The sequence below is a fragment of the Myxine glutinosa genome, chromosome 2, assembly GCF_964187855.1.
Source record: "Myxine glutinosa chromosome 2, kmMyxGlut1.1, whole genome shotgun sequence".
Lineage (NCBI taxonomy): Eukaryota > Metazoa > Chordata > Myxini > Myxiniformes > Myxinidae > Myxine > Myxine glutinosa.
The window spans coordinates 59,900,629-59,919,244 of NC_136262.1; the positions used below are offsets into that span (position 1 = coordinate 59,900,629).

Sequence of the window (18,616 nt, forward strand, 5' to 3'; positions counted from 1 at the left end):
TTGCAGGGAATTTAAAATGTTTATTCAAAGCACAATAACAAATTGGCAATATTTAAAATAAGGCACTTTCTCTACTGTACTGTTTGGAAAAGAAAGGATAAAGTGCACCTGTACAACATAAAAGGAAAAGCTTTAGATACAAGCGTTAGAAAACAGGTTGTGACATGTTATTGCAAGAAACCAGTTCGCTTTCAAGATGGGGAATAAAAACTCGGATTATCCATGTGGATCCGTGTTGATAACTTTTGCCTGCATGGGGTTAAGTACAAACGATGCAATCATTATTCACAACATGTACAGGTAAATTAAGTTCAACATTTACAATCTGATTTAATACAATTAAAGTACAAAAAAGAAAGAAAATTATGCAGATCATTATATTCTAAACCTGAAGACAGCTGGCATAGCTAAAGTGTTGGTCAGTTGGACACCGCCCCCACCCTTCCTCTCCGCACACCCCACCCTCCCAGCTTTCCTCCCTAACTAATTTGATATGCCCACCTGCAGTGGGAGGTTAACCCCCATGTTACCTCGTTCATCATCAAACGGGTCAAAAACGCACACGCATCGAGTTAATTGCAGTCAATTAGCACAAGCTCACCATTCGCCATCATATGCGGCTTGAAAGCCTTTACAGTGGCAGGCGGCTGCGCAGACGCAATCAAAATCAGGACCTCCATTTTGATCCTCGGACCCCAACTCCATCGAATAAAACGAGCAGGACCAAAATGGCCATCTTCGTCCGACTTCACTTGCAATGCCTCGGAAAGTTAAGACCACACGTTCAGCGTTACAATTATTTAAAAAATAGAAATATTTGAGTGTTTTGCGAATGGTCAACCTTGTTGCATTTGTAAACAAACCGAGTCAGCAGAAGTTTCATTCTTAAATGAGAGGTTGAAACCAAAAGCAATAATACTGCAGAAATAAAGTCACTCGCCGACGTTGGAAGTGTGAGTCCAACTTCAGCAAATCTACATTAAGACTATTCCACACACACAAAAAAGGCACAATCGTGTTACCTTAAATTCGCCCTCGTTTGTTCAATTCCCGTGTGACAAAAATATGACCGTGAAGGTTACACCGTGAGCTCTTGTTTTAACTAGTTGTCGTATGGAATGGTTACGAATAAACTTGACATTGAGAATATAGTGAAAACAAACAATCGTTTGGCAGGCAGACTGGCATCGTGCTCACCATTTTGATAAACCGTGCAATCGTCAACCCCGTACTCGAATCCACCTGCACTTCTATTAAGAGGCAAAGGAACATTCCACCATCTGGGGTATCGACGTGTGATTGGGGACCATCTACATACCATGTATGCAAACGTGGCCTTATTCTTTACATTGGTTCCACACTCCCACTCTGACTATCCGTTCCACATCATCAGTGCAGTGTCATCAAAAGGTTTCGTAGAATCATCTTGAATAAACCGACATCACAGTCGCACTCAAAACAAGTACTTCTGGAACAGCAACAAAGCATCCTTATGGACGACACAAAATGATGTACAACCAAATAAGAAGATGCCTCTAAAACAGTGGAGGAACCCCTCTTCATGTGCTGGTGTGTGCCAGGGCATACAAAAACCTCAGTTTTAAAAACAGCTGCATTAGGCATGACAGGAAAGTAGAAAGTCACTGCAAAGGTACGACGATTTCTTCAGCAAATGCCCCGCGTTGTGGGCAATTGAGACGAGTGGCCATGGTTCATCGTAGGCATTGTTACACAGTACATTTCAAGGTTTGTGGAAACTGGAGGGAAACGGAGGTGGAAAGCACACAGGGTTATCCTTTAGCTTTCTCGGAAAATTTGGGATAAAACAATAGGTGCAGAACGCAAGATAGTTCCGACAAAAAGCTCTCACCGAGTCCGATGTCTGCTCATCTCATGTACCTCCATCTCTGTACTCTTGAACTCATTCAGCTCCTTCCGTATGGCAGCCTGCCCAAATCATTCACGGCATATGTGTACACAACACTCCAGAACAATGAGAGGTTGAAACCTAAATTTTTGATAAACTTCATGAATATTTTGCAAAGGACTTTAGAGACAGAACATTCATAAAACAAATCTTGAGGTTTCTAATACAGTGACGTGAAAAAGTAAGTACACCCCATGTAAAGTTTTGACTTTTTCAACATATTTCAACATACAGCTATTTGATCTTCATTTCAACAATACTGACAAATAAAGGTGATATAATATAACAAATATCATGAAATATTTACATTTTGTAGTCCATTGTATAATTTAAATAAACATAAATGCAAATTTCACATGTGGAAAAAGTAAGTACACCCTTGGCTCTAATAGGTGGTATTGCCCTGTTTGGCAGAAACAACCTCAAGTAGGCGTTTCTTATAACTGTCTACCAGTCTCTGACATCGACTGGGAGAAATTTTTGCCCACTCCTCCATGCAGAATTCTTTCAGCTGTGCGATGTTTGAGGGGTTTCTTGCATGCACAGCTCGTTTCAAATCCCCCCACAACATCTCGATGGGATTTAGATCTGGGCTTTGACTTGGTCATTCCAGAACCCTCCATTTCTTTCTTTTCAGCCATTCCTTGGTGGATTTACTGGTATGTTTAGGGTCATTGTTATGTTGCAAGGTCCACCTTCGGTTGAGCTTCAACTTTCCGACAGATGGCCTCACATTATCCTCAAGCACCCTCTGGTACAATGAAGAATTCATAGTGGATTCTATGATGGTGAGCTGCACAGGCCCTGATGCAGCACAGCTGCCCCAAACCATAATATTTCCACCACCATGCTTTACCGTTGGTATCAGGTTCTTGTGGTCAAATGCTGTCTTTGGTTTCGCCAAACATGTCTTCTGGTACTATGGCCAAATAGCTCTACCTTTGACTCATCTGTCCAGAGCACATTGTTCCAGAAGTGCTGGTCTTTGCCGAGGTGTTCATTTGCAAACTTTAGTCTTGCCCTGATGTTCTTTCTGGACAGCAAAGGTTTCCTCCTGGCACACCTCCCATGTAGATCAAATTTGTGCAGCCTCTTTCTAATGGTAGATTCGTGCACTTTGACATCAACAGTGGCAAGAGCTACCTGTAGGTCCCATGGTAACATTCTGGGGTTCTTAGAGACTTCTTTCAGCATCTTGCGGTCTGCTCTCGGGCTGAACTTGCTGGGGCGGCCTGGCCTGAACAAGTTGGCAGTTGTTTGGAATCTTCTCCACTTGTAGATGATCTTCCGGACAGTCGAATGATTGATTTCAAATTGTTTGGAGATCTTTTTAAATCCCTTCCCAGGCTCGTAGGCATCTGTAACCTTCTTTCTGAAGGCCCCAGAGAGCTCTTTTGATCTAGGCATGGTGACGCCGCACACTTCAACAACAAAGAGCAAACCAAACTAAATGTCTGAGGTTTAAATAAGATGGGTTCCTCCAAGATCCTCTTTAACGATGTTCTAATCATTTACACCTGAGCTGGTGCACCTGATTCTAATTTTAGGGATTTGAAGTAGTGATAAATGTAGGGGTGTACTTACTTTTTTCACATGTGAAATTTGCATTTATGTTTATTTAAATTATACAATGGACTGCAAAATGTAAATGTTTCATGATATTTGTTTTATTATATCACCTTTATCTATCAATATTGTTGAAATGAAGATCAAATAGCTGTATGTTGAAATATGTTGAAAAAGTCAAAACCTTACATGGGGTGTACTTACTTTTTCACGTGACTGTATATCACAATTACCATAATTAAAACACACACCAGAGGATTTTCCAAGTGTGCAATCTGCCAAAAAAAAAATCAAGCTAAGTAAACATGGCATGTGTTTGCTTTAAAGGCTGCAGGACCACTTGAGGCATGTTACCTTGTCAGCAGGTGTGAGGCGCGTCCAGGGTTTATCTGCACGGCGGTCGTATTCTTGTACGTCTTCCACCTCCACATAATCATGAAAGCGCAGGATCTTGCGCTCGCGCAGTTCCCGTACTGTTGGTCGCGTGCTCAGCTGTCAGCAGAAAATAATGGCAAACTGCTAGCTTTGCATGGTGCTCGGATACACACCTGTTTACTCCCAGCATTTGATTTCAAAAAGGTTAGATTTAATTTACACCTCTACAAACACGCAAAGAAAGGTAAACGTTATGTGAAGTTCACTGTGCAACAAGAGATGCAATATTATCGCATGAAAATAATAAATAAACCACCAAACAGTTTAACAAAATGATGGAGATTCCAATATCGGTTAGAATGGTTTTTGCATATTAATGAGAAACAAGACTTTGGTTGGTGTGAACCAGATTCCAAATGATGGCTTCACAAAAAAATCCCTTCAAAACAATTATCCGCAATACGACGGTTGTTGCTGTGACAGGAAGAACGTCATCATTCCTGAGTTTGGGTCTTCAAAAAAGCAATATGTGCAAGCCATTTTGGACATCATGAGCAGACAAACACGATAGTTTTACGGAAAATGGATTCTGTAGATGAATGACACATTGTACACTCGTGTAATTTGCAACATGGGATGCCTAACTAATTACTGACTCGTTTCACCGATATGCTCGTTTGACAAGCTCAAAATTGATCTTTTACTCAAGTGGCTGCATCACATGCCAGCTTAGACTTATTTTGAATGCCGCACAAGGCAGCACCATTGGCTGAGTGCACGACTGAGCCGCTGATACTGCCCTCTGTAGGTTAGTGCAGGAATTTCCACTCATACGCACACAAGTATAATGCAATATTAAACAAGAAAAAGAGCAATCAGAGATTTCAAACCCTCACCAGGATGTATTTTCAGTGGTTTTTAAGGCTTTTGTGTTAAAACAAATATGGCGGCCGAACCACGTGACTGATGATGCCATAATTATTTTTTTCCTAGATTATGCTCAAGAAATTTCATCTTGATCGGATGAAGTTTTGTACTTGTCGAATTATGACGTCATAATGGAGGCACCTATGACATCATCATTAACATATTTTATTCCCCATAGAGAGTTCTTTACAATGAGCCATGTCTCAATTTTTTTCTACTCGGTGCTTTCGGAGATATGGAGGTGCAAAGTTTTTCGGTTTTTTCAAGATGGCGGCCGAATCACGTGACCGATGACGTCATCATTATTATTTTTTTAATCCAAGTTTATGCCGACATGGCGCTCAAGAAATTTCATCTCGATTGGATGAAGTTTTGTACTTGTCGAATTATGACGTCATAATGGAGGCACCTATGACATCATCATTGACATATTTTATTCCCCATGGAGAGTTCTTTACAATGGGCCATGTCTCAAATTTTTCTATTCAGCGCCTTCCGAGATAGAGGCGCAATTTTTTTCGATTTTTCCAAGATGGCGGCCGCACCACGTGACCTATGACATCATAATTATCATTAAAAAAAATCTACAGGTGGAGTTGCACTTCTGATAAAAATTTCCTGTCAATCGGACCAACGGTTGCAGAGAAAATCATATTTATTCTGTGCGGACAAACAGACAAACAAACAAACAGACGGACTCAAATGCAATACCCTCTCCTCTGGCGAGGGTAACAATGACCAAGTAAACAAAAATACAAAACATTTCTCCATCAATTAGCAACTACAAATATAACTTGTGCGTCAATTCTCAGGACTCAGACACAAAAAAGTGGGGAACGACAAGTTCCTTTTAAAAAAGGATGAAAAAGAAGATTACTAGCTCCAACCTTCCTGGTGAGACGCCGCTTGATTTCTCGCTTCTCTTCCAGCGCCTCTTCCTCATTTCTCTCTGCAAATGCACAGGGATGTGCCACAAAATGCTCCAACTCGATTGCACCAATACAAGTAGAAAAATTGGCCTGTCACGGGTTCAAAACTACGTCACAAGCTACGTTACAAACAGTTTTAAGACGATTCTTTTTTAATCCACAATTAATTTAAAGTGCATGCACCTTGTTAAGAAATTCTTTCTTCAGTATGGCCAATAGAATCGAGAAAAATAAATAAACAAGGGAAGCATCAGGGGGTGTGTTTAAATCTTGGCTTCGGGATACAATCACTGCAACCTCACTGCAACCTAGATGGCGAGGTCACGTCTTTTCGAAGCTGCTCCATGCGCTCACGCTTTCGAAGCTAAGTGATATTTCTCAATTGTGTTTTTGTCGAGACTGTATCTATCTTTCGGTGTATGTACCTATAGCGTATCTTTTGGAAAATTTTCGGTGCTAATTTTTCGTACATGTATACACAATCGTCGGTTAATGGTATCGAGTATTCTGCGGCCTAGTACTCGTAGGCTTGGACTACCGTACCGTCTCCGACCTTGTGGTTTGTTTTTCTCTCAGCGATTCGTCGAATGCGCTGAAATTATTTTCGTTCTCTGTTTCGTACCAGTCGTTCACCCAGTACCTCCTTGTTTAATATCTGTACTCACAAAAAAAAAAATTCCTTCCCAGGTCTTATTCGTTTATTTGTTGTTCGTTTTGTTCGTTCGTTCTTCGTTCGCGATCACGCGGTTAGAAATGTATAATCTCTCCCCTGAACAACTATTTTCTCTCATATATTATAACACCCTTTTCTTCTTTTCCTACAAAAGGATGCTTTCGTCTTGCTCACCAAATCTATTCATTCCAAAAAATATATATAATACCATCTCTTACAGTTCCTCCTTTCTACATTCCCTAAACTATCCAGAACTCCATCCCTCCTCCAGTGTCCTCAAACGTATTTTTGACTCGAAGGTCTCAAACTCATTTTGCAAAAAATGTTAGTTTCCCATGAATCGTTCACTTTTCAAAATCCAATCTCACCCCTCCCCTCCAAATCCTCCCCATCACCCATCCCTTTCAAATCTCCCCCCTTGCCCCTTCCCTCCCCTCCCTCCTAAACTCCTCCCACACCCCTCCCCTCCGAGACTCTCCCTCGCTCCTCCCCTCCTAGACTCCCCTCTCACCCCTCCTCCTCAAAGCATCCTCCCTGCTTCTTCCTCCTTCCAACTTTCACCTTCATCTCCCCAAACCTTCTGCCTTGCTCTTCCCCCTCCTCAAATAACACCTCACTGTGCCTCACCCAATCTCCATCAAACCTTTTGTCCGCCCCATTCTTCCCTTTCTCCAAGCTATTCTGAAATCTCTGACACACCTTCAACAGCTCTCCCTACCTCTTCCTCCTCTTCCACATCTTACCCTACCCCTCCCCCCCCCTGTTCTGGACCCGATGCTCCCCCTTCCTCTTCATTAACGGTATGGACCTCAAACATCCGGGGCCTTCGCTCAAACTTGACTGACCTCTCCATACAGGTTGCTTCTGACAAACCAGATGTGATCTGCTTAACAGAAACTTTCCTCCTTCATGATGTCTCTGATGCCTTGGTATCTCTCCCAGGTTACTCCCTCCTCCGGTATGATAGACCTGAGCCTCATCCTGGAGGTGGGGTTGCTATCTTTATAAAAAACTCTCTTCCTCACTCGCCCTCCACTGCCCTCTCTCCACCTCACCCCCAGGAATACCTTTGGCTACGGCTTCCCCTTCGCTCCCACCTTTTGTTCATATGTGTGTTGTACCGTCCACCAATCAGCGATGACTCCATCTACATCTCACTGTCTGATAATATGGACCAACTTCTATCTACCCATCCCAACTCTCTCTTCCTCATATGTGGTGATTTCAATTGTCACCATGCCAGTTGGCTGGGTGTGGGTACCTCTCTCACCAGCCATGGCTCTTCAGCAAAGGACTTCTGCGACTCACTGGGACTGACACAATCTGTCAATTTCCCGACCCGGATCTCAGTCAACGGAGCATCTTCTCTTCTGGATTTGGTTATGACAAACTTCCCTGAAAATGTCAGCTGCTCTTCTTCTGCTCCAATCGGCTCATCTGATCATGTGCTTGTCAAAGTGGACATCTCTCTGACCATTCTCAGAGAGCCTCCTCAGCGTCGACGAGTCTGGCATTTCACTCAGGCCAACTGGCACGGTCTTCAAGCAGCCATCAATCATCTGGACTGGTCTCCCATCTCTACCGCCTCTGACATCAACTCATCCTGGGAATTCTTTCAAAGTAAATTGCTCTCTCTCATGCACAGATTTATACCATCTCGTCTTCAGTTGTCATACCCTTCCTCCCGTCCATGGTACACGGAATCTTGTGGTGAGGCTGTTGCCCTGAAACAACTTGCTTTCATCTCCTGGAAAGCAAATCCAACGGAAGGAAATCTCATTTCCTTTCACAAAGCCCGAAACAAGTGTGTGTCCACCCTCAGGAGAGCCAGGAAACAATATCTCACCATTCTCAAGACCGAACTCTCTTATCTGTCTCCCTCTTCCAAATCCTGGTGGCGTCTGGTCAAATCTGTTTCTGGTGTTTGTTCCCCCTCCATCCCCTCCCTCACCTCAAACGGCTTAACGGCTGACTCCGCACGTGAAAAAGCTGAATGCCTCAACTCTGTGTTTGCCTCTAAATCTTGTGTCCCAAACCCATCCCTCTCTGCACCCACCGTACCCAGTCGTACCCATCTGCTCTTGGACTCTGTGTCCTTTCCTCCTGACAAGGTGGAAAAGTTTCTGTCAACCCTCGACTCTGATTCTGCAACTGGTCCTGACGGCATCAGCCCACGGGTCCTAAAATCATGTTCTTCTGCTCTTTCACTCGGCCTTTCTGTTCTCTTCACCCTCTCTTTTGCTCAAGGTCATCTGCCATCTGCTTGGAAATCAGCCAACATCACCGCTTTGCACAAAAAAGGTGCAAAAACAGATCCCAGCAACTACAGACCAATCAGCCTTCTCCCAATTATCAGCAAAGTCATGGAATCCATCATTGCTTCAGATATTAAATCTTTCCTCTTCTCCAATGGCTTGATCTCTGATCATCAATTTGGTTTCAGACCTGGTCACTCTACTCTGGACATGCTGCTTCTGCTTTCTCAACAATGGATGGAGGTCCTCAACGCCAAACAGGAAATTAGAGCTGTCTCCCTTGACATTTCACGTGCCTTCGATACGGTCTGGCACCCTGCTCTGCTCTCCAAACTCTCCTCCTTTGGTATCCATGGAAATCTCCACGCATGGCTGGCGGACTTCCTCTCTGGTCGTAGTCAACGTGTGGCCCTGAATGGGTTTCTCTCATCTCCTCTTCCTGTTCAGGCTGGAGTTCCCCAAGGTAGTGTTCTGGGCCCTGTGCTTTTTCTGGTCTTCATCAATGATCTCTCTGACTCTCTTGAAAATCCTCTCTATCTCTTTGCTGACGACTCTACTCTCTGTCGCTCCATTCCTCATCCCTCAGATCGGCAGTCTGCAGCCTCCTCACTCTCTGCAGACCTGGACAAAATCACAGACTGGTCAAACAAGTGGAACATGTCTTTCAATCCTGACAAATTTCACACTCTTACAATGTCTCTCCGAAAGGACCGACTGGACAACCCTCCCATCTACTTTCTCAACAATCCTCTCCAAGAAGTTCTGTCGCTCAAGCTTTTGGGTCTCACTATCTGCCATGATCTTTCTTGGGAAAACCACATTTCCAAGCTGGCCTCCAAAGCCAGTCGCCGACTGGGCATCCTCCGTCGTGCGAAGTCCTTCCTTGGCACACCTGAGCTCCTCACCACATACAAGGCTTTCATCCGCAGCTCAATGGAATACTGTTCCCCCCTCTGGGCTGGTGCTCCTGCCTCACACCTTGCTCGGCTTCACGCTGTTGAGGCCAAAGCTTTCAGAATCATTGGAATCTCCTGCGATGTAGTCAACGCCGAGGGCCTTTCACTCACTCACCGCAGGCCGGTTGGTGGTCTTTCTGTCTTCTACCGACTCCTCTCCGGCCTTGCTCCCCCAGCTCTCTCTGTGCTCTGTCCCCCCAATCTTCCTTCAGGTCGCACAAGATCTGCCTGCAACCCTCTTTTGGTTAAACTGCCAAAGTCTAGGCTCTCTGCTCACCTTCACTCTTTCATTCCCCTTTTCTCCCACCTCTGGAACAAACTCCCCCACTCCCTTCAATCCCACTCCTCCCTCCAGGTCTTTAAAACAGCTGTTCACCAGCATCTCTTATCGTCCCCCATCGAAAACCTCGATCTTTTCTACCCCCGGTAATTCACCCCAGAGTCCTTGCAGTGTTCATATGTTTTAATCCTCTCCACCTCCCCCCAAGTCCTCCCGATGTCCCTGCTCTCAAATGTTGTGTTTGTGTCCTTCCCCCTCTTCCCCCTCTCTTTTGTGTCCTTCCCCCTCTCTCCCCATCTTGTCTGCCGCTCCTTGTTTTTTGTGTTTTGTGTGTCGGTTTGTCTTTTTGTGTGATTAATGTTAGCTCTTTCACGAGCCTCGATCTTGTATACAAAAAAAAAAAAAAAAAAACCTTAAAAAACACAGACAAAGGTTTGGCATCTGATAGGTAGAGGAATTTTCAGTTAAAAGCACTGTGAGAACTTCAAATTTAAACTCACATTCGTGAAAATCGACTTTTAAAGCAAAAAAACATTTGGGACTACATGCTCACATTGCCACTCACGTTTTAGGATGTTTCTCTGCTCTAATTCTTCCACCGTCGGCCTCTGACTCAACCTCCTGCCAGGTGAAGTGGAACATTTTAAAAGCATACAAATGGGAATAAACCATGTCACAGCTGAAAAACAGTCGAACAAACATTGTCAGAGTATTTAAAATATATATATACATATATAATTGTTATTTTAAGGTATGCACATGTGGCTAAACAAACATCATACCGTGTGAGTGCTGTGCCAATCTGCTGCCACTGCTCAAGGCGCTCCACGTTGCTTTGCTGAGGTACGACGTTTTTTCCATGCATGTCTTCCCATGTGGCCCGGTAGCTCAGCTTGATGGCAAGGGAATCATTCCGGAACACTTTTGCCAACAAGCCTGCAGAAAATTGCGGAGTGGGATGGGGGTTGGGGGGGGGGGGGGGGTGGTCAGGCTATTTACAAAATGCGAAAATGAATCAGCCAATTATTAAAATATTACTGCAATCCCACTCCTGCCACCAATCATTTGCTCTTTTAATCACTTAATAAATCACTTTTGGACTTGCTCTTTTAACCAACAATAATTTGGCAAACACATTTTACCATAAACTTCATGAATATTTTGCAAAGGACTTTAGAGACAAAGCATTCATAAAACGAATCTTGAGGTTTCTAATACATTACAATTACCATAATTAAAACACACACCAGAGGATTCTTCCAATTCATCTTCCTCTTCTTGTTGCTCATCTTCTACATCATCTTTGTACAGAACAGGTCCATCATCTGAATCAGAGTCATCAATGCTGTTTGGACCTTGAGCAACAGGCTCCCAGCCAATGTCGTTTTCCGTGTGTGGCTGTGATAGAAACTCTAACACTTCCTCGAGACGAACGCCCGAGACTGGCCCCACAGGAGCATCATCATCCTCGTCATGAGCACTAACCATCGCTCCCAGGCCTGACCGTAACAGTTGAATTCCAGCCACAGCCTTTTCCTTTGCCGCACCAGCACTCGCATTTAAGCAAGGTAACGATACAGCAACTGTGCCTGCATCTCTCGTTTGCGCAACAGGAATTCTGAATGTTTTAAAGGATGCCGGAGGAACAGGCAGAGGGAGAAAAGTTACACAGAAATAAAAGCCAATAAACTTGCACAAGACATAAAACTAATATTGATCCAATTTACCAAACAAAGTCATTTTGATATGGTGTTGACATAGTTCTGACAAGGTTCCACAGTCAGCTGAGAGTCACTTACTACTGTTTTACTGTGCTCGTATCAGATGATCGTCAAAAGATACAATCAGTCGATTCACTTGGTATGTAAAGGAATGTTTTCATTTCAATACTCAATATTCATCATAGCTTGGTGGGAAAAAGCACAAATGACTAAGAGCGTTTCATATATCTTGAAAACCTCAAGAGGCCAAAGATGACAATCTGCACAAACCATTCAAGAGACTTACCTCGGGCTAACATCCTGCCAAGAGTGAACTCTGCTTTCCAGTGCCTGAGGCAAAGATAAACAATTTGATTAGGTGTGGCAGGAGGAATGGTTGAACAGTTTATGTCAGTTGAAATTTTGCTGTGGTACTGGCACAAAGGTATACTCAAAGATATGAGTATCTTTTACAACTACATGGTTGCAAAACAAGACAGTTTGCTCACACCATGATTTGTTCATGAAAGTTCTATATTGACAGTATATTATAACACCGTGGTTCCCAACCTGGGGGCCATGGTGTATTTCTCGGGGGGCCATGGGGTAATTTGAACCATATACTAAAAATGAAAAAACATTTTTTGATGTTGTTTTGACTGATATTGTTTTGTTTTTTCCCTATTGCAGATTTGACGTTATGGCTTCTGGGAGTAAAAAAAGAATGTATCTTGACGAATACATAAAGCTTGGATTCACGTCCATTACCATGTCTGGCCAAGAGAAACCACAATGTGTGCTGTGTCACAAGGTTTTGAGTACTGAATCCATGAGGCCATCCAAGTTGAAGTTGCACCTCGAGATGAATCACGCGCAACATGCAAAGCAGGATCCCGAATTTTTCAAGCGGCATGAAAGAAATTTAAAGGAACAGAAGTTGGATGAGGGAGGAGCTTTTCAACAACAAAATGTAGCAACTGTCCAGGCTTCTTATGAAGTTTCTCTTGAAATTGCAAAGAAGAAAAAACCCCACTCGATTGGGGAGACACTCGTCAAGCCTTGTACCCTCCTCATTGTCGAACGGGTTCTAGGCAAGGCAGAGGCTCGCAAAGTTGAACAGGTGTCTTTATCGAATAACACAGTGCAGCGTCGTATCCGTGACATGTCGGAAGATGTGAAACAACAGATCATCAATGAGATTAAGGCGGCGCCTTTCGGCTTCTTTTCTTTTCAACTTGATGAATTGATGTTAGTTCTTGCTCCCAGCTACTGGCATTCGTTCGCTATGTCAAGGGAGATGATATCAAGGAAGAATTCTTGTTCTGCAGTGCCCTGGAAACAACGACAAAAGCTAACGACGTCATGGAAAAAATGAAGTTGTTCTTCGATGCGGGAGGAATTCAGTGGGAGAATGTATGCGGTGTCTGTACTGACGATACTCCTGCCATGCTTGGTTCCAAATCCGGATTCCAAGCAAAAGTGAAGATGATGGCACCACAAGCGAAAGGAACCCACTGTATGATTCATCGCTACGCCCTGGCTTGTAAGACTCTCCCTCTCTCAATGAAGAAAGTTATTGAAGTCATAATCAAGATTGTTATCTACATCAAGGCAGGGGCTCTCAAAACCCGAATGTTCAAGGAGCTGTGCAAAGACATGAACGCGGAACATGAAACGTTGCTGTATTATACTGCTGTACACTGGCTTTCGAAAGGGAATGTTCTGAACCGTGTCTTTGAACTTTGTGCGGAAGTCAAACATTTCTTGAATCTTCAAGGGAAACATGACCTCCTGCAGCATTGCGACGAAGAATTGTGGAACGAACGACTTGCTTATCTTGCTGACATTTTCGAGCAGCAGAACCAGCTGAACCTCAAGCTCAAATGAAGAGCGACTAATATTATTCTTTTCCACGATCATCTCAGAGGATTTGTTGCCAAGCTCCAAAACTGGCGCAGGAAAGTGAACACAGGAAACATTGCTATGTTCGAAAGAATGTCTGAATTGCAAGACAGCATGGGAAAAGAGCTTGATCCCGCACTGAAAAATGACATTATTGAGCATCTGCAGTCACTGGAGCTAGAATTTCATAAGTATTTTCCTGATTTAGATGACAATGAGGCAAAAATTGTGAGGAATCCTTTTTCCATCAACATTTGCGTGGAGCGCATGCCGGAGGCAATGCAAGATGAATTCCTGGATCTCCAAAACGATTCATTTGCCAAAAACACATTCTAAGAGAAGAGCTTGACGGAGTTTTGGGTGGGAATGGGTCGCTACCCTAATCTCAGCCATATAGCTATCCGGGTGCTTCTGCCATTCTCGTCTACCTATCTCTGCGAAGCGGGGTTTTCCACGCTGTTGAATATCAAATCGAAACAGCGTAATCGGCTCCACGTGGAAGATGACCTCCGCTGTGCCCTGACTGTGATTCAACCACAGATACCCCAATTGGTAGCTAAAATGCAATTTCAGCCATCCCACTGAGTTTTTAATTCACTTTTACGGCACATGCACCGCGTCCCTAGTTTTGATTACCTGAGTTGTTGTCGAATTGAGTTTCCTTTTGTGAGATTAAACTCACTGCGTTAAATACAGACACAACAGAGGTTTTTAGTTTTCACATATTCTTGACTTGGAACCTTTTCATACTGTTTTCTTGTGTGACAGTTCTATTTTAGGCTGACCATAGTGTTGCTACTGATAACATTAAAATCTCATATCAAACATGCACCATTCGAGTGACGTTGCTTTGTTTGCTTCTTCCAAAAACGATGTAGTTGGGAGCCAGTAAGGAACAGAAAAAAAACTATGGAACTAAATGTTCATGTTGGCTACTTGGAATTCCACATTTTCTGCGTAATAATTTACTAATTCTCATACAAACAAAATAGCCAATTAAAGGAAAAAACACCTGTCAGAATGCACCACAGAGCATCTAGAAATCAAAATTTTTCTGGGGGGCATGCCCGCAGAACCCCCCCTAGCCTGCTTACACGCGCTCCGCCGCTCGACCCTCGTGAAAGGGGGGGGGGGGGGGGAGTGCTGGGGATGTGCTCTGGGAGCCAAGGGGGCCATAACACAAAAAAGGTTGGGAACCCCTGCCGTAGACAAACATTGGCAGTAGAATGGCCCGTACTGAAGAGCTCAGTGACTTTCAACGTGGCACCGTCATAGGAAGCCACCTTTCCAACAAGGCAGTTCGTCAAATTTATGCCCTGCTTGAGCTGCCCCGGTCAACTGTAAGTGCTGTTATTGTGAAGTGGAAACGTCTAGAAACTACAACAGCTGAGCCACGAAGTCGTAGACCACACAAGCTCACAGAACGGGACCGCTGAGTACTGAAGCACGTAAAAATCATCTCCTCGGTTGCAACACTCACTACCGAGTTCCAAACTGCCTCTGGAACCAACGTCAGCACAACTGTTCGTCGGGAGCTTCATGAAATGGGTTTCCATGGCCGAGCACCCGCGCACAAGCCTAAGATCACCATGCGCAATGTCAAGCGTCGGCTGGAGTGGTGTAAAGCTCGCTGCCATTGGACTCTGGAGCAGTGGAAACGCGTTCTCTGGAGTGATTAATCACGCTTCACCATCTGGCAGTCCGATGGACGAATCTGTGTTTGGCGGATGCCAGGAGAACGCTACCTGCCTGAATGCATAGTGCCAACTGTAAAGTTTGGTGGAGGAGGAATAATGGTCTGGGGCTGTTTTTCATGGTTTAGGCTAGGCCCCTTAGTTCCAGTGAAGGGAAATCTTAACGCTACAGCACACAATGACATTCTAGACGATTGTGTGCTTCCAACTTTGTGGCAACAGTTTGGGGAAGGCCCTTTCCTGGTTCAGCATGACAATACCTCCGTGAACAAAGCGAAGTCTATACAGAAATGGTTTGTGGAGATAGGTGTGGAAAAAGTTGACTGGCCTGCACAGTGCCCCGACCTCAACCCCATCGACCACCTTTGGGTTGAATTGGAACGCCGACTGCGAGCCAAGCCTAATCGCCCAACATCAGTGCCGACCTCAATAATGCTCCTGTGGCTGAATGGAAGCAAATCACCGCAGCAATGTTCCAACATCTCGTGGAAAGCCTTCCCAGAAGAGTGGAGGCTGTTATAGCAGCAAAAAGGGGGGGGGGGGGGGGGACGACCAACTCAATATTAATGCCCATGATTTTGGAATGAGATGTTCGACGAACACATGTTGGTGTGATGTTTTGGTGTGCACATACTTTTGGCCATGTAGTGTATATATATATATATATTGACGTATATATAATTATATATGCTTTTTGGGGGGGGGGGTGGGGGGGGCGGGGGTGGGGGGGGGGGCGGGGGTGGGGAGAGGTTCTCGCAGTTTCTCTCATTTCATCTGGATTTTGGGAGTTTCTCCATTCTTCCTTGCAGATTTGCTCAACCTCTGTCAAGTTGGATGGGAAGCATCGGTGAACAGCAATCTTCAAGTCTTTCCACAGATTCTCAATGGGATTCAAGTCTGGGCTTTGACTGGGCCACTCAAGGACTTTCACGTTTTTGTTCTGAAGCCATTCCAGTGTTGCTTTGGCTATATGCTTGTGGTTATTGTCCTGCTGGAACGTAAATGGTCACTGCAGTCTAAGGTTCTTTGCTAAGGTTTGTTTATTTCTAAATAATGTCCAATCAATTGTGTTGGCCACAGGTGGACTCCAATCAAGTTGTAAAGACATCTCAACGATGATCAAAGGAAATTTGATGCACCTGAGCTCAATTTTGAGTTTCATAGCAAAGGAGTTGAATACTTATTGACACAAGATATTTCATGTTTTTATTTTTTAATTATTTTGTAAAAATTTCTAAAAATATGTATAAAACATTCACTCACATTATGGGGTGTGTCAATCAGTGATTTTTAAAAAATCTCAATTTAATCCATTTTAAAATGAGGCAGTAACAACAAAATGTGAAAAAGGTCAAGGGGTGTGAATACTTTCTGAAGGCACTGTATATAAATATATACAACTAATCGTCATATGGGGGAAAATTATGCGTCCAGATCAGGAATCGAACCGAGGTGCCCTGGTGAACAGTACCAGTGTTCTGCCATCTGAGCTATCAGGGTTACCCCCGACCAAGAACTAGTATGGTTCTCAAAGCATTTCTAGCCCCTCCCATCATATCTGCAGGGTGTTTCAAAAAGAGTGATACAACTTTAAACGTTTATTTACAAAGAAACAGAAACCTCAGGAACGTGAACCAAACATTTCTTGAAAGCTTATGACATGGTATTTTCTATCACTGATTGCTATTGCAGTAAGTCTCTGCTAGAGCCCAAGGTCTGAAATTGGCATTTACACAAAATCCTTGTAATTGAAGTTCTCGATGTGTGCCCCTCGGTTCAGACAGGCATTGATCCTGACTCCAAAGTTCTGTCCAACTTTCCTGTAGGTCTCATATGGCACTGCCTGGAGGTAGTCTGACACTTCCTGCTTCAGATCATCCAGTGTGGCAGGGCAGTGACGTAGACAGAGCGGTACCCAGGGCAACGAGGCGGTTTCTGAAGAAATGCTGCAGGCAAGTGATTGTGTCACCAGCTGTATGTGGGGGTGCACCATCCTGCATAAACCAGGTCATGCTAAGCTGGTTTGGGGTGACCTTTTGGGCTAGATCATTATGGAACTTCTGGAGCACGGCCCGGTAGCGCTCACCATTAATAGTCACCGTCCTGCTGTTGTCATTCTCAAACCAGTAAGGCCCTAGCATTCCCGATCTGGCATTGAAGGCGCAGAAGCATGTGACCTTAGGCCCTTTCAGATACCTCTCAGTGATCTCCTCAGGTGGTTCTGTCCCCCAGAAAATGTTGTGCTTGTTGATTTAGTCTCATACCACAGAGCCACCACTTTTGTCTTATGCTCCACTGTCAATGGCATAGTGGAGCTACGGAGCTAGAAAGCCCAGGGAACAAATACCACGATAACAACACCAAACCCTGAAAAGGAAAACGGTATCGGTCAAAAAACAAAGAAATGGCAGGAAGTCAAAGTTGTATCAATCTTTTTTAAACACCCTGTATAAGCATATTCCGATCATGTCACGTTCATCAAGTACACACCGAAAACTAACCTATGAGCTTTTTTTGTATACCAAGTCGAGCCTCGTGTAAGAGCTAACACATAAAACATATAATAAAGGGAGCAGGAGACAAGAGGGGGAGGGAGAGGGAAGCACAACAAGAGTGGAGAACAGGGACATCAGGAGATCTGTGGAAGGTAGAGGGCTGGGGAGGGGTACACGGGATAAACAAGATGAACATTACTAGGGCTTTCAGGAAAGAAGAAGGAATTTGAAGGGGGTGGATTAACGGGGGTAGAAAATACCAAAGTTTTGGATGGGGGAAGATAAGAGATGGTGGTGGACAACTGTTTTGAAAACCTGGCTTTTGACAAGACTTACTCAGAAAAAAAAACAGCATCGAAATAATGACATTTCAGGATGAAACACCATGGCCACGCAGCACCAATGTGGCATTCTGAAGTCAGATCCAACATTGAGATAGCTCAGACACGAACATTTCTTTGAAGTTATCGTTCTGCACCTCCACTCGTTGAAAAAATATTTCTACCATTTCTTACTTGAAGCTCGGTGGGTTTGTGAAGAGCAGAGCCACGTGTAGTAGATACCACTGCGAGTCCCACCAGTTCGACGGCACCAGGGGGCATGCTCACCACGTGGCGATGTGGGGCTGTGGGTGTTGATCGAATCACCGTGGGCTGCACCAGCGGTTGCTGCTCACCACCTTAAACAGAGGACAGGAAGAGGAAATTGTCATTAGGATTGTGATGCCAAGCAAAAAGGCAGTACGATACAGAACTATGGACATAAACGTGGATCACATTGCCACGGCAACAACCAATTTCATTGTCGTGCCAATTCCTCAAATTTCCTTCATTAATATAGCTGAATAGATAATCTCCGTACAATGCACCCAATAAAATTTCTCAAAATCAAAAATAGTTTTAAAATGTAAAACAAGAAGCCCATAATGCACAAGCCA

At 44.0% G+C, this 18,616-nt stretch overlaps 1 protein-coding gene across 1 annotated transcript in view; it reads right to left on the reverse strand.

The window, feature by feature from the left end:
- The window catches only part of LOC137421762 (phosphatase and actin regulator 2), a 60,741-nt gene continuing 42,125 nt past the window's right edge, over positions 1-18,616 (reverse strand). The window contains exons 8-16 of the mRNA XM_068108132.2: positions 18,195-18,358; positions 11,896-11,939; positions 11,136-11,506; positions 10,671-10,824; positions 10,454-10,509; positions 5,683-5,744; positions 3,848-3,985; positions 1,871-1,947; positions 1-1,757 (exon numbers count right to left, since the gene is read on the reverse strand). Of these exons, the coding sequence (XP_067964233.2) occupies positions 1,742-1,757; positions 1,871-1,947; positions 3,848-3,985; positions 5,683-5,744; positions 10,454-10,509; positions 10,671-10,824; positions 11,136-11,506; positions 11,896-11,939; positions 18,195-18,358 (1,082 nt within the window). The 3' untranslated portion in view covers positions 1-1,741. The remainder of the gene's footprint in view (positions 1,758-1,870; positions 1,948-3,847; positions 3,986-5,682; positions 5,745-10,453; positions 10,510-10,670; positions 10,825-11,135; positions 11,507-11,895; positions 11,940-18,194; positions 18,359-18,616) is intronic.